General features: G+C 40.7%; 1 protein-coding gene across 1 annotated transcript in view; it reads left to right on the top strand.

The window, feature by feature from the left end:
* The window catches only part of NIBAN1 (niban apoptosis regulator 1), a 151,952-nt gene that overhangs the window by 73,209 nt on the left and 61,574 nt on the right, over nucleotides 1-17,169 (top strand). Inside the window, exon 5 of the mRNA XM_019427078.2 lies at nucleotides 2,952-3,119. Within this exon, the coding sequence (XP_019282623.2) occupies nucleotides 2,952-3,119 (168 nt within the window). The remainder of the gene's footprint in view (nucleotides 1-2,951; nucleotides 3,120-17,169) is intronic.

Below are 17,169 nucleotides of genomic sequence, written 5' to 3'. Positions count from 1 at the left end.
AAGGTGATTCACTTATTTGACAGTTATTTAGAATCTCATTTGGTGCACAAAACAAAAGGCTCAAATACATAAAGCTTTATTATTTTGCTAAAAATATTTTTGGATATTGCAAGTCCAGGGCTGGTGTGACAGCTCCATAAATGTCAAGGACCCTTTCTAGCTTTTGCTCCCTTTGTCTCTAGGTCATTGCCCTTATTGACATAGTCTGAGGGGGCTGCTGGAGCATCAGGCAGGCGTTTTCTCATTCCAGACAGCAGGAAGGAGAAAAAAGGAGGAGGTGGGGCATTCCCTTTCTTCAAGGACACTTCCAGGAAGTTTCGCTACCTCTCTAGTTTATATCCCATTGACCAGAACATAGTGGCTGGGGCACACCAAGGTGCAATGGAAGCTGGAAACGTAGTCTTTGTCTTAAGCAGTCACTTGCTCATCTGAAAGTTAGGGATTTTATAACTAAGAAAGAAGGGGAAAGTAGATAATGTGTTACTGTTAGAGGTCTGTGCTACCAAATTTCATCATTCACTCGTTTGTTCGTTCATCCATTGATTCATTCTTATATTATGTGCCTGCCAGGTAGTTTTCGAGGTACTGGTGGGCCAAAGATTGTGCTTCTAGTGCATTCTACTTTGTTACCTTCAGCTTCAGGACATTGAAATAGAGTCCCCATATATGCCCCAGGAAATCTGTTTTTTATTTATCCAGTCTTGATTTATTAGTTTGCCAGTAACAAGACTGTTTTGGAGTGGCTTTGATCCATTGTTGGGTACGCCCAGTGCTTTCAGTGGCCTCGTAGAGGGTTCTTTTTCCCTCCCCTTCCCTGAGATTGGTGCCCTTTTTATGTAGGCAGGGAGCACAGAGCTAATAAGCTGGGGGTCATTTAACCAAGCGTAATATATAATTGGAATGCATGGAAGGAAATAAAATTTGGGTAGGGATATGAATAGTAGCATGGTTTAACATGAGTTTCTTAGAATTGATTTTGAGTTGAGTGGTAAAAGTCCACTGTTTAAAGCTTTTAAACTTTCCTAGGATAACATAGCACATTTACTCAGCAAACTGTAGTTGAACATCTAGTCAGTTCCATGACTGTGCTAAGGGTTGAGCATGCAAGGATATGTACGATGCAATTTCCATCCTCTGGGAGCTCCAGGGCAGTGGTACTGCTTCTTGGGGAGGGGAACTGTGTGAGAACCAGTGGGGAGCTCATCTCATTCTGTGCCCTCCACCCTGAGTGTGAGTGCCAGACATGAAAACAGATCTGGGGAGATATTTGGGGAGAATAACATAGGGAGCACACAACTCTGTCTCTAGTAGTACAGTGGTGGGGGGGGGGGTGTGCCAACAAAGACACCCCAAGGACAAACTTTTAAATGGACTTTTGAAGGATGAATGAAGATTTTCTAGGCAAAAGGATTTTCTAGATGGAAATGAAAGAGGAAAAGGTAATAGGAACTGTAGAAGCTACCTGCGATATCATGGAATGGATGACCACGCCAAAGGAGAGCAGAGACTAGTGAGAGTGGAGGGAAGCCAGGACAGAACAGGGCAAACACCAACACTTCACAGGGGGATGGAGAGAAGGGACAGAGGAACCAGTAAAGCTGGCCAAGAAGAAACAATTTTTTAAAAAGCATGAAGGACACCAGGAGAGAGGTGATGCTACAGGTCAAAGGGAGAGAAGAGAATGTTTTCCAAAGAAAGGGTAGTTAGCAGCAGCAACAGATGTTTCAGATTAGGTTAAAAAGTCTTAGGTAATGGGGGCACCTGGGTGGCTTAATCACTTAAGCATTGACTCTTGATTCTGGCTCAGGTCATGATCCTACAGTTGTGAGATCTGTTCCTTTCTTACATAAAATGGGAACCCATCTGCACTGAGCGTAGAGCCTGCTTAAGATTCTCTCCCTCCCTCTCCCTCTGCCCTTACCCTGCTCACATGTGCACACACACACACTCTCTCTCTCTCTCTCAAAAACAAAACAAAAAAAAAGGTTAGAGGGGGAGGGAGCCAAAACATAAGAGACTCTTAAAAACTGAGAACAAACTGAGGGTTGATGTGGGGTAGGAGGAAGGGGAGGGTGGGTGATGGGTATTGAGGAGGGCACCTGTTGGGATGAACACTGGGTGTTGTATGGAAACCAATTTGACAATAAATTTCATATTAAAAAAAATTTAAAACATTTTTAATGAAAAAAAAAAGTCTTAGGTAAAATAAAAAAGAAAGGCTTAGGTAATGAAGAAGAAGCCCCAGGTTGGCCATTAGGATGACATCAGTGAGCTCGGCACTGGGGTTTCAGGACTGGTGGGGCAGGAACCAGACCGAGGTGAGAATCGGGTTGCTGCTCAAAGAAGCAAGTGTTGGTTTGGCAGCGGTAGGGAGGAGCGGGGACGGGAGTGTGAGCGTCTGCACAGGTGGACAGGTGACCCTGAGGAAGGCCATTGGGGATGCACAGACTCTGTGGAGCATTGCTATGAGGAAGTTGAGAAAGAGGATGTCTGGTGGCCCTGGCTGTCTTTGTCAAGTAGCAGGTGAGGCCACCTGCTGGAGCGAGACAGGTAGAGCTGGTGGATGGAGTGAGAGGAGCCTGAACTGCCATTTTCCACCATCCTGTGAAGACATCTGCTTCATGGTTCTGTTCCACGGCCTGCTCCAAAGAGTTTCCCTCACAGGCTGATATAAGTATTTTAAAGTTTATTTAATTTGAGAGAGAGAGAGAGAGAGAGAGAGAGAGAGAGCACAAGACGAGGAGGAGCAGATTGAGAGGGAGAGAGAATCCCAAGCAGGCTTTGTGCTCCCAGCTGCGGAGCCGATGCAGGGCCCAAACCCACAAACCATGACCTGAGCCGAAACCAAGAGTCAGACCAAGACTGAGCCATCCAGGTGCCTCCTGAAGTAAGTATTTTAAATAAAAGATAACACGTTTTAAAATGTCTTTGTGTTTTCAATGTTTCTTTAGCATCCAGTGAGAAGGAGAACGCTCAGCCCTTTGTGGTCGTGCCTAAGGAATTCCCGGTGTACCTGTGGCAGCCGTTCCTCAGACACGGCTACTTCTGCTTCCACGAGGCCGCCGAGCAGAAGAAGTTCAGTGCTCTCCTGAGTGACTGCATCAGACATCTCAATCACGGTATGACATGGCTGTCCTCACATCCGCAGCTGGGCTGCTTTTTCTCAGGGGGCCTACTCAGTCGCCTGTTAGAATGATTCCTAGAAAGAGCCACCATTGTGCTGGCCCCTGAAAGGAGGGGAAGTCAAGTGAAAGCAGGAGTTTGGAGCCCAGGAGCGCCTCCACTTTGCTGGTTCTTGAGTCAGGTCTGGGAAGCCTCCATGAAACAGAATGCAGGGCACGTGTGAGCCGTATTTATCCATATAATTTTGTGCACAATCCATCCTCTTCCTTTTTCTTGATGTTTCTTGCTGAAATGACAGCAAGGATGTGCCAGCTGTCTGTGGCAAATTTAGTCCTTATGACATTTCTTGTTTTTTCTCTCCTTTGTATCTGAATAACTTGCTCAAAACTTTATGGTACACCAAATCACTTGGAGAACTTATTGACCACGGATTTTTGGGCCCCACTCTCAGATATTCTAATTCACTGGATCTATAGTGGAGCCCCGATTTTGCTTTTCTAACAAACTGCCGAGCGACACTGATGCTGCTGGTCGTGGGCCACACCTGGAGTAATGTTGGCTTCACTTTGCTCTAGGTATGGATTTAATCAGTATCACGTCTATAATGGGAAAAAGACTTTTCATTGTGCTATGGGATGTTTTTGATGAATTGATGTGAATGCGGGGTTTTCTGGACTCCACGAAGTCTTCATTTACAGATAATTAATCTTTTTGTTCTTTGGCCGCTGGAAAGGCAGTTAGTCAAGTATCACCGAGGATGTACCCTGTGTCAGCCTTCATAGGTATTAAGAACAGAGTCATGAACCGTGCAGAGTTCCTCTCTCTGGGTCTATATTCAAACACAGAAGAAGGACCACAGGAGCACAAATTAACAAGATAACTTGATAATGTGTTGCAGAGTAACGGGGTGTTACTACACAGTGAAGAATGGAGTTCAGGACTTGAGGCTTGTCAGAGGAGGTCTTTTTGAGCGGGTGACTTTTGAATTGAGTCACCTTATCCATCAGTGCCTTTATTTCCTAATAAGGCTAATGTCATTGTATATTTTCTTTAGAGTTCTGAGGTTTCCCTGAGAATGTCAGTCCTCAAGAGCAAAAGTCACTAGCGATGTTTGTTGGTCTGTTCTTGATTCTAGCTCGTGTATTGGTAGGAAGCTATGGGAAAAAATAATGTCACTCTATTTTGCTATAGCAACTCTGAGTAACAATGGTCACAATATTGGCTCATAACTGGTTAGGGACTTTATAAAAACGATACCCTTATTAATATCTTGCCTTGTGGTTTTGATGTTTTAGAGACAAATAATTGCCTAGCAATGCCCATTCCATCTAGCTCATTTTTCAACACACTCACACCTCTGTGTGCAGGGCCTTGGTCTAGTATGAACATGCCGTTGGCACTAACCATGTGAACCATGCAGTTTCACGCAGCAGAGAATGTTCTCTGCCTCGCCAGATGGGACTTGCTTCATTCCCCCTTCCATGTACATAATAGGAAATTCCCTGGGGAATTTTTGGATGTGATGTAGCCTGCATTCAGATTCCATTTATGGAAGATTTCAGTCAATTCAAAACCTAACTTTGCTCTCCAGTGTTATCAAAGGCACTAAGATAACAAGGTCTAGTCACTTGCTCTCATTTTATGTCACAGTCCTCTGTCCATAAACAACTTTCCCTCACTGAGGCTCTATGCAGACTTGCTGTGATGTGGCAGACATTCCTGTAGCCACAGGCAGGACCAGAGACCATCAGAACATTGTAAGGAACAGTCTTTGACTGCCATGGGCCAGTGAGCTCCCGGGTCTTTCCCTCCTCACTTGTCTTTCTGTGTTTTTGACCGCACAATGTACCACCCGTCTTTACTGACTCACTTTTGTTGTTTCCACCTCTACCTGTTATTCACTGTGTGATCTTGAGTAAACCCGTAAGAGGTTCACGAACAGTGAACCATTCTTTTTTTCCATAATTACCAGAAGAGTCCAGAAATAGATGTAAAATTAGGGCCATGACGGGGGCCTGAAACCCTAAGGGGACGGCGTGATTTCCACTCTCAGGCAAATAGAGTAGGGCTGTCAGCCTGCTGTCTCTGCTCCACTGGCTGTCAGGCCACAATATGCCGCTGTTGAAAACTAGGTCTCAGATATTCAGGCAGCTGGTGCTGGGCCATCATTGACTTTGTCCACTCACAAGTCTTCAGGGATCTTTTTTTCCTTTCCTTTCCTTTTTTAAAAAAGTTTATTTATTTTGAGGGGGCAGGTGGCAGAGACAGGGAGAAAGAGAGAATCCCAAGCAGGCACTGTTAGCATGGAGCCCGACGTGGGGCTCAAACTCCCAAACCGTGAGATCATGACCTGAGCTGAAATCAAGAGTTGGACACTCAACCAATTGAGCCACCCAGGTGCCCCTCTTTTTTCTTTTTCATTTTTATTGAAATGTAATTTGACATAACATGGTATTAGTCCAACACCATTAGTCCATTGTGATATATGTATGTATATATATCATACAATGATCACCACAATAAGTTTAGTTAATACCCATCACCTCACGGAATTACAGTTTTTTTTCTCATGATGAGAACGTTCAAGATCTACTCTCTTAGTGACTTTCAAATATATACTACAGTATTGTTAACTATAGTCACTACACTGTACATTACATCCCAGAATTTATTTATTTTATAACTTGAAGTTTATACCTTTGATTGATCACCATCACCCCTTTCCCTGCCTCCTACCTCCTGTCTCTGGCAGCCACCAATCTAATGCCTGTTCCTATGACTTGGTTTTGTTTTGTTTTTAGATTCCAAATGTAAGTGAGATCATATAGTATTTGTCTTTCTCTGTCTAACATATTTCACTAAGCATAATACCCTCAAGGAATCTTTGAAGGAAGATCATTTCATTGCCTTTGTGGTAGGTTCCACCAAAGATGTCTGCCACTGGGGATTCCTAGGATACCTCCCTTGGTGCTCAAATACCACCACAACCCAGCCCACTTGCCCCAGGAATTCTGGGTTCAAACTGGTCCAGGTATCCTTGTCCATTCATTCTGAATCCAGAACCACTTCTCCTACTACTCCTTATGGGGTGGGTGTGTTTCCTATTTAATCTCAACAAAGGGCCTGATTTGTCTTGACAGATTCAATCTCGACACCTGGTTCTTGGACAATAAAGCTATGTCTTAGAGTAGGTTGGGGCAGGCAGAGGGCTCTCTGCTCCTTCTTCCTTCAAGAGAGGGAGCTGCTTCTGGGCTCCTCAAATATTATTTACACTCTCAAGGTACATAAAGGTAGGGGTGTGTGTGTGTGTGTTGTTTTGTTTTGTTTTGTTTTTGGCACCTCTTCACTGAGCAGGCATAAAAACATTCCACAAGATTATTCTTTAGCAGAACATCCCACTCCCAACACACTGGCCTAAGTATCAAACCCATTGCATAATATGTGCCCAGAGCAACTTCTGTCCTCTGTCCTTTTGGAATCACACTGCAATCCCTTGTCCCCAGTGAGGGAAGGTCAGGGTACTAAATGTCCACTTCCATAAAATGAGACTTACATAAAGGCAAGGTATTCTAACACAGCCCTGTCCTATTCTTTAGAACTTTAGTTTGAAAAATCTGGTCATTGTAGTTATAGGGTTAGAGTTAAAAACTCTTTTAACAAATACAGAGTTGTACATATGCAACATGGAATAATGATCATTATCAATGCCTGTCTTTTCAGCTCAGGATAATGATTCCTTGGCATAGGAATTTGCAGGAAGGAGAAAAGGTGTTTCTGGTGGGAGGAATAGTATGCGTGGGGGGTCAGGAAGAGAGTCAGAGCATGGATCATTAGAGAAAGTGAAAGAATTTTGTGTGGCTGGTGCTTAGAGAGGAGAGAGGATCCAAGTGGGGATGGGAAGATGGGCAGGATCCAGGCTATAAAGGGCTTTGCAATGGATATTAAGGGATTTGCACTTTATTCTAACAGCTAAAGGAAACTTTTAAAGGGTTTCAAGCAGATAAGTGACTCAGTCATATATTCATTTTAGAAAGGTCACACTGGCTGCTGTGTGGGCAGAGGATGGGAGAGTAGCAGGCTGGGATGCCAGGAGACCACTTAGGAAGCTTTGGCCGGCAACGGATGGGGGTAGCCTGTGCCAGAGAGCTGATAATGGAGATAGTGAGAGGTGGCTGGATAAGAGAGATATCCAGGAAGCAAAATGGACAGAACTTGAGGCTAGATGGTGTGGAGAGTGAGGCAGTAGGAGGAGTCCCAGCTGCTGCCATTCTCTGAGACGGCAGCCTTGCCTAAGGAGCAGGTTCCAAGGGAAGGAGGTAATTGTAGTCAGTGTTGTAGATGCTGAGTTGGAAAAGTCCATGAACATCCAGGTGAGGAAGTCTCATAGACAGACACGTGGACAGGGCTGGAGACAGGAGGACAATCTGGGGAAATCAGCAGTCTTTGTGCCATCATTGAAGCTGTGGCTGGCTTTGTAGGAAGGCTGTGGTTTGCCAGCCCCTCAAAGGGAGACCAGCTTTTTTTTCTATGTATCCCCATTGCCAGCAATTGTCCAAGGGTCTGGTGTCCGGTAAAGGCTCTGTAAATATCTCAATCCTTCATCCTTTGGTAGTTACAAATACGCTCATGTGTGAAAAAGCATGGAGCATGTATGTTGGTGCAGCTTAAAGATGTTTGTATGTAAAATCTGTAAACATTAAGTGAAATAGGTTGGTGCTTTTATTCACTCACTACGTGGATCTGTGATTTTACTATTGAGCCTGTAGGCAGCAAGCTCATCAGGAATATAAAACCTTTGTGAAATTCAGTGGCTCAGTTAGGGTCTCTGACTCACCCTCTTCATACAGATACATACTTAATTGCCAGTGTCTGTTCTATATTTTATTTCAAGTTCACTGCTACCAACCTGCTTTGGGACTCATATATAAAAAACATTCCCAGAGGCTTATGGTTGATCTTATTTTTTCCAATTACTGCCACTTCCTTCTATAGGTAACAGTCAGATAAATCACCTGTAAGCACACTTTTTGATTAAAATCCTTCAGTGGGCACGGCCATTGTCACAAAGATGAAACATTTCATTCCAAGGCGGCTGGCTGGGCCTGATTTACTGTATTCACGGGCACAAGCCACCTCTCTCCCAATCTTGCTGCCTTACCCCTCCCGCCTTCTTTGAATCGGAGTGTTACTTGGATACCTTTGGCTTTGCATACACCTCAAATACCTATGCCTCCTTTCTCCCTATTCCTTACTCCTTTGAGAACCAGCTTCAGTCCGACCCCTGCCATGAAGACCCCAAGGTTAACTTCTCTAGCACCTGTTATCTGCCCCCCGATTGGAAACTGTCTATAGTTTGCCTCACATTGTTCATTTTCACATCTCCTTGTCCTATTTCTCTTCCTCTATTTCAAGTCCCTCAAGGGAAATCGTGTGTCACCCTTGTATCCCCATGCAGTGCTCAGGCAAGTATCTTGTGTTTCATAAAATGGCTCAAGGACATGAATGAATTAATAACTTACTGCTAAAATAAAGCTGACTTCAGAATTGAAGTGCGATTTTAGAGACGATAATTGTAAATGTGGCTTGGCCTATTTCAAAACCACACTGGCATGAGTGACTGAAGGAATTTGTCAACACAAAGCCTAAAGGGTTTGAGGAACAAAAGAGTCCGATGTTAGAAGGCCACCGTCGCTGGATGAATGGTGATTCTGGAAAGGACGGGGACCGCTGGCAAAGTTTTCTTCGACGGTACTGTGCTAGCTTGAAGGACAGCCAGGACTGCCACTCACCAGACACTGTTGTCTTCATCATCTTGAACACTAAGAAAGAGGGGAGAGTGAACTATCTGGGAAGCAGGAGGGCACATGGGTTGAAAAGTTAGTATAAAAGAAGAGCCCAGAGGATTTGGGGAAGAAGAGCAGAATCATGTAATGATGCCCTGCAAACCTCTGTTTCAAATTAGACTGTTCAATCACTTATGACAATTGTGACATCCCAGGGTGCCTGTAATGGAGTGAGTCAGGCTGAATGTGAAGCTGTCACGGTGATTAAACTTTGGAATTGGTTGCTGTCAGGATTGACTGCTTTGAGCTCTTATCCCAGAAATCCCACGTCAAATCAAACGCCTCTATTAGATTTGGTTTTGACACTTGCACATTTTCAGTGTTCAGTAAATGTTGCTGAATTAAACTGAATTTTAAAACAGAAAAGGATCTTATGATTCAAGTAAATAGAGCAAACCCTTTCTGGTGTGTTTATTTGAACATGACGTTTCATGCTCTCCAGTACTCACCAGTGGATCTCGGATCTGTTTTCACTAACGTCTCCTTGGAGCAGTGTCTCCTCAGCCTATTATCACCTGTGAAGCAAGTTCATTACTTGAGGGACTAAGTGTCTGATGTGGGCATCAACCAGTTTTAACTGAAACTGTACAATGCATTTTATGTTGTTATATATGAAAACATACTTAGGAATTTGTGGCACATACTTATATTTACAGACACACCTATCTCTGTGTCAGAAAATTCTAACTATGCGTGGGATCTTCTGGACACTTTATTAGAGATGAATGTTTGGACATACGTAAATATAAGTACAATTTTAATAAACATCTCTTTGCATGCTTTTACTTATAAAAAGTATTCTGCAGTGTACTTTTGTTGCAATGCATAAAAACCTATATACACCATAAAAGAAAATGCTTGCTAAATTACTGTTTAATAAGTAACTCGATATCAGTTTCCAGTTTTCATAGGACTGACCCAAGGAAATTCTTCCCAAAGATTCTCCCTGCTTGGAGATGACCTTCTCTCCTTGGTTTTAGTCTGTGCTCTTTGCCTCACACAGTGAATGCTGTACAAATTACAAATATTTCTCTGTCCCTTTGTGAATATGCCATTTTCTCTAAAGGAGTTATCACTTCCCCCTTTCTGACCCTTGCTTATTGTTTATACAAAGCTGACTTTGGAAGAGACCTTAGTGGTCACCTATTCTAACCCACCAGAATTCATTTATGATAAGGCTCAAATAGTGCGTCACTTGCCCAAGGACACAGCTGGTTAGTGGTAGAGGACTAGTTGTTCTGACACCTAGTCCTTGACATCTATTGTCTTTTCAGCATTACTTTTTAGAAGACTCCTTCATCTCTTGGTCCTTTAAAACACAAAACTATTAAATCAGACTACCTTTATGATACATTTGCATGACCCAAACGTGGGTTATGTCTGGTTTCTTGATAAGTAGTTCTATCTGAATTTATCTCGGTATATTGTGCACCTGCTAAACATAACTGTATCTTTCAGTTTAGATATGCTCTGAAGATAAAATATTTGGTAATGTAGCTTGTTTACTGGTTAAATTTTGTGTATGATAAAACTATATATGGTTTTATATAATTTAAATAAAAGCTGGTTTGTAAAGGAAGATTATGCTGCTTGTGAGGACATGGGTTGGAATAGTCTAAAAATAATACACCTAAAATAAGCCAGACAGAGAAAGACAAATGCCGCATGGTGTCACTTATATGTGGAATCTAAAAAAAAAAAAAAAAAAGTCAAACTCACAGAAACAGAGTAGAAAAGTTGTTGCCAGAACTGCAGGGTAGGGGAAATAGGGAGAGGTTGGTAAAAGGGTACAAACTTTCAGCTATAAGATGAATAAGGTCTGAGTATCTAATGTAAAACATGATGACTATAGTTGATAGTGTTTTGTATAATTGAAATTTGCTAAAAAAGTAGAATTTTAAATGTTCTAACCACCCCCCCCAAAGATAAATACACAAAGTGATAGATGTATTAATTAACTAGATAGGGGGAATCTTTCCACTACTACACACACACACACACACACACACACACACACACACACACACGCATATATGTATATATATATACATATATATATACACACACATACATATATATATATATATATATATATATATATATATGTAGTATATACGTAGTTACCAAGATGTACCTATTAGATATCTTATAATTTTATATGTCAGTTTTGCACCTGAATAAAACTAAAGTAAAAAGCCAAAATGATAGATCTAAATGTGTTTCATTCATATTATTTATACTTATGGATACACTTAAATTACTCAAATCTCTCAAAAACAGTCTAAGAATTGATACTGAAAGAATAGGTCTCCATCAGAGACTAGAATCACGAGAAGTGTTTTCTCTCAGCCATTTAGCATTTATCACCACCAGTACCTATGTATATAGTCTTCCGTTTATCTGTTGCCTGAAGCTACATTGCCATGGAACTACTGTTGAACACGTCTTTTGGCCTGTCCAGCAAATGTTATCACCTCAGTGAAACCACTGATTCTTGCTCTTCACCTCCCTTCCTACTTCTTTTTTTTTAAGTTTATTTATTTATTTGAGAGAGACAGAGACAGTGCAAGTAGGGGAGGGGCAGAGAGAGAGCAAGAGAGGGAGAATCCCAAGCAGGGTCTGCACTGTCAGCGCAGAGCCTGATGCAGGGCTTGAACCCATGAAGCCATGAGATCATGACGTGAGCAGAAACCAAGAGCCAGGCTCTCAACCCACTGTGCCACCTAGGCGCCCTCCCCACTTCCTACTTCTAATGAACCAAGTGGTTATTTTGGTATGAAGATCTAAAGGTTGTGTTATGATGGTAGCTAAGGGTGACAAATTGGAGCACATATAAACAAGCAGAGAGTTGAAATTAATTCAAGTGAAGTTATTTGTCTGTGTTATTTGGACTGGGTACATTCCAAAATTACTGGACAGTTTTTGATGTTATTATGACTGATTTTGGCAAAGCTTGACTAACTTTCAAGGGTTTTTGTGTTTGTTTTTTTAACTTGTGGGTGGAATATGGTAAGATGGAAATGATATAGCAAATGAGATGGCTGTTTTAATACGTGGCTGTGTAATCAACATTATAAAAGAACTCCATTTGGCATATGTTCGTAGGTTTCTTTTTATTTATTTATTTTTATTTTTTAATTTTATTTATTTATTTATTTATTTATTTTTATTTTATTTATTTATTTATTTATTTATTTATTTATTTATTTATTTTTGAGAGAGAGAGAGAGACAAAGCATGAGCAGGGGAGGGGCAGAGAGAGACAGAGGCACAGAATCCGAAACAGGCTCCAGGCTCCGAGCTGTCAGCACAGAGCCCAACACGGGGCTTGACCTCACAGACCACAAGATCATGACCTGAGCCAATGTGGATACTTAACTGACTAAGCCACCCAGGCGCCCCCTATATTTCTTTTTAAAATCAACATGCAGGAGGGCTTGGAGAAAAGTCTCACCTATTGTCATGGGATGGGGAGCCACTGTCCTTCCCATACTGTGAACGAATTTGGAGCTTGTAAGATGGAAGAGAACCATGTTGGGGCTGTTGTTCATTCTATTAGTTGTTTGGAGTTGTTTTGGTTTTTTTTTAATTTTTTTTAATGTTTATTTATTTTTGACAGAGAGAGACAGAGCATGAGCAGGGGACGGGCAGAGAGATAGGGAGACACAGAATCTGAAGCAGGCTCCAGTCTCTGAGCTGTCAGCCTGATGTGGGGCTTGAACTCACAGACCACGAGATCATGACCTGAGCCAAAGTTGGACACTCAACCGACTGAGCCCCTGGAGCTTTTTTCTTTTTTTTTAAATTAAACATTGACTAGCTATAAAAGAATGCTTATGAAGTATGCAAAAGGTTTAAAGAACATTACTGTCACCTCTGTTATTTCTCATGTGCCCCCCCCTTATCCTATTACCTTCTTTTCCCTTTGAGAGAGCACCATCCCAGATTTTGTATTTTGCTTTTCTTCATAGCTTTATTATATATATTTAATCATTCTGCATGTTTTTAGACTTTATCTTGTGGAATTTTATTACATACTTTCTTTCATGACTTCCTTTTTTTCAATATTTTACTCCATTGATTCACTCGTGTTATTGCTTACGGCTGTATTTCATTGATTTGCGTGGCAAAATATTTTCCATTGTATTAATGTACCATAATTTCTAGTATCCATTTTACTCTTGATAAGCATTTGGGTTGTTTCCATTTTTTGTTACTAACAGTGCTGCTATGAACACTTTCTGTTTGTTGCTGGTTTATAGAAATATAATTTTGAATTGATTTGCTAATATCTCAGGGGGTGTTCACATCAGTGTTGAGTGTATTTGGCCTGCAATTTTGCAATGACACTTTGCCATCAAGGTTATTCTCCTTTTTTAAAATAAAGTGTATTTGTTTATTTATTTTGAGGGAGAGAGAGAGCATGTGCACAGTGGGAAGAGGCAGAGAGGGAGGGAAAGAGAGAATCTCAAGCAGGCTCTGTGCTATCAGCATGGAGCTCCATGTGAGACTTGATTTCACAAATTGGGAGATCACGACCTGAGGCGAAATCAAGAGTTGGATACTTAACCAATTGAGTCACCCAGGCACCCCATGTAGTTATTCCTTTTCTATTTCTAATATTGTTGATCTGTATCTCCTCACCTTTTTTCTTGGTCAGTCTTACTAGAAATTTGTCAATTTTGTCAACTTTTTTTTTAAAAAGAAACAAGTTTGGATTTTGCAGACAATGGCATATTTGTTTTCTATTAGGTGAATTTCTGATATTATCTTTCTAATTGCCTTTTTTTCTATTTCCTTGGGCTTTCTTTTGCTTGTTGTTCCCCATCCCTACCCCCCTCATCTCTTCAGGTAGATACTTAGCTCATTGTGAGGGTCTTAAAATGCTTGAAAATTCTTTGACACCTTTTCCTTGAGAAAGATGAAACCTAATTTTCCCTCTCTTGAATGTGGGCCAGACTTAGTGACTCACAAATAGAGGTGAGGTGTAGTAGTATGTTGAGTAGTAGCAGAAGTAGTATGTTGAGTTCTGAGAATAGGTCACAAAAAGAATAGCTTCTGCCTGGCTTTCTCTCTTTTGGGTCACTTGCTTGGGAAGAGCTGGCCACATCTAGTGAGAACACACAGCAGCGCTCTGTGGAGGGCCACGTGGAGAAAACTGAGGCCTCTTGCCAACAGCCAGCCTCAACATGGTGGCATGTGAGTAAAATTCCTTGGAAGTGGATGCTTCTGTTGTAGTCAAGCCTTCAGATGATTGTAGCTTTGGCCAACAATGTGACTGCAACCTCATGAAACACCTCAAGCCACCACCCAGAGAGTTCCTGACCCACAAAAACTATGAGAAAGGATGAATATGTACCACTATTGAAAGTCGTTAGCTTTTGGAGTAATTTGTTTGTATAGCAATTGAAAAAATATAGTCACTAATCATCATCCTTTCTTCTGCTCTAATATAAGTGTAAATGCTTTAAGCTTCCCTTTATGTATTGTTTTAGCTTAATCTACAAGTTTGGATGTGAAATGATATTTCATTATCATTTTTTTTTTAACGTTACTTGAGAGAGAGAGACAGAGTGCAAGCTGGGGAGGGGCAGAGAGAGAGGGAGACACAGAATCTGAAGCAGGCTCCAGGCTCTGAGCTGTCAGCACAGAGCCCGATGTGGGCCTTGAACCCACAAACCGTGAGATCATGACCTGAGCTGAAGTCAGACACTCAACCGAGCCACCCAGGCACCCCTCATTATCATTTTTGCAGTATTTTTCATTTTTTACCATCAGATTTAAATATTTTCTGATTTCCGTTATTATTTTTTCTTTAACCTCTGAGTCACTTAGAATTATGTTCCTTAATTTCCAACTATATATTGTGCATTTATTTTTTTTAAGCTTATTTATTTTTGAGAGTGAGAGAGAGCACACATGTGAGCAAGGAAGGGGCAGAGAGAGAGGGAGAGAGAGAATCCCAAACAGGCTCTGTGCTTTCAGTGCAGAGCCTGATGCAGAGCTCAGTCTCACAAACTGTGAGATCATGACCTAAAATCAAGAGTCGGACACTTAAATCGACTGAGTCACCCAGGCACCCCTTATTATCGGTTTCTGGCTTAATTGTGCTGCAGACAAAAAATATGGTCTGTCTGATATTCTTTAAAATTGGTTGCATCTTGTTTTATGGCCTGTATGTGTGTGGTGTTCTGGGGGAGGGGGCCCACAGCCTAAAAAGCTCCATGGGTACTTCTATACATTTTACAGTTGTATAGTTGTATGTGTCTGTTAGCTTTAGTGTATCTTTGTGTCATTCCAGTCCTTTTTTTTTTTTTAATGATTGTTTTCTACTATGCTAAATTTATTAGTTACTAAAGAGGGGTTTGTTAAAATCTGCCACTTGAAAGTGGCCATGAATGGTAGATTTTTTTCCACTTCTATTCATTGTTGGATTATATTTTGTTACATATTTTGTAACATATACATGTTACTAGATGGATACTTATTTAAAATTTGTTTTAGCTTCCTGTGAATTGAATTATTTACCATTATGAAATGACCCATTTTATCTCCGTTAATCCTATTTGTTTTCAAGTCTATGTTGTTTGATATTAATATAGCAACACTGGTTTTATTTTTTTCATGGCTTACACAAATATCCATTTAATAAAAACATGATAGTTTCTTAAATGGAGCATTTACTTTGCTTATATCTACTATAATTACTTATACTTTTGTGTTTTCCATATATCTCACTTTTTCTGTTTTCTTTTCTCTACATTCTTCCCTTCTTCTAGATTAGTATTGCACAATAAAAATGTGTATATTCTATTTGTTTTGTTAGCCTGCATAACTTAACGTCTCAAAAATTAATCAACATCCTCAACTTTCTCTCAAAATAATACAAGTAACTTAGAACACTAACTCCTGCAACATCCTCCCGTAACCCCCGCCCCGGCCGCAGAGTTTATAGGCTATTGTTGACTTGAATTTTAATTATCTTTTATTTTGACTTTCCAATATATTATTATTGCTGTTTCATACAGTTTTAATCTTTTTATTTTGACTTTCTAATATATTATTATTGCTGTTTCATACAGTTTTAATGCTTACCACATTTTTACACTATCTATGCTCACAATTTCTTCTTGCCTCTTAGACCTTCTATCTGGAAGCATTTTCTTTCTTCCTCACCTATATCCTGTAGAATTTCCTTTAGTTTGGGTTCATTCTTTCTTAGTTTTTGTTTATCAGAAAATGTCTTTACCTCCTCTTTGCTCAGAAAAGATATTTCACCACATGTGAAATCCTGGGGTGGTAGTTATTTTTCTGTCACCACATTGAATATTTTATTCCACTATCTTCTGGCTTCCGTCATTGAAGGTAAGAGATTTGTTGTTCTTTTGAAAGTAGTTTGATGTATTTCTCACTTAAAGAAATACATTTTCTTTGTCTTCGGCATTCTGCAGTTTCACGTGCCATAGCTGTGGATTTCCTGTTTATTTATACTGCTTGAAATTTGTTTGTTTTCCTGAATCTGTGGATTACTGTTTAATACATTTGGGAAAATTCTCAGACGTTATCTCTTTTTCTCCCTTTTTTCTATGTCTTCTCTTTGGAAGAAATCTGATAAGATACATATGATATAAACATTTTATATTTTTCATCTTTTTTTCTGTTTTTCCTGAAAAGTTTCTACAGATCTTTTTTCTCAGCTATAGTTAAACATGTATTTATTTATTTTGAGAGAGAGAGAGAGAGAAAGAGAGTGCCCAGAGGTAGGGGCAGAGAGGGAGAGAGAGATTTCCAAGTAGGCTCCATACTCAGCACAAAGCCCAACGTGGATGGGGCTCGATCTCACCAACTGTGAGATCATGACCTGAGCCAAATCGAGAGTTGGACACTTAACTGACTGACCCACCCAGGATCCCCTCAGTTATATTTAATCTGCTGTTACACTCGTTGAGTTTTATTTTTTAGTTGTCATACTTTTTTTATTATTTCATCATTTTCATTCTTTTTCTAATCTGAATAGTCGTTTAAAACCATCTCTCTTTACTCACATGTTTAATTCTTTCTTTTATTTTAATGTCTATTTATTTTTGAGAGGGCGAGTGAGCAGGGGAGGGGCAGAGAGAGGGGGACCGAGGATCTGAAGCGGGCTTTGTGCTGACAGCAGAGAGCCCAATGCTGGGCTCGAACTCAAAAACTATGAGATCAT

The sequence above is a fragment of the Panthera pardus genome, unplaced genomic scaffold, assembly GCF_024362965.1.
Source record: "Panthera pardus isolate Hobbes unplaced genomic scaffold, ASM2436296v1 HiC_scaffold_21, whole genome shotgun sequence".
Lineage (NCBI taxonomy): Eukaryota > Metazoa > Chordata > Mammalia > Carnivora > Felidae > Panthera > Panthera pardus.
The sequence above is the reverse complement of the archived record's forward strand: the minus strand, read 5'-3'. Positions and strand labels throughout refer to the sequence as shown.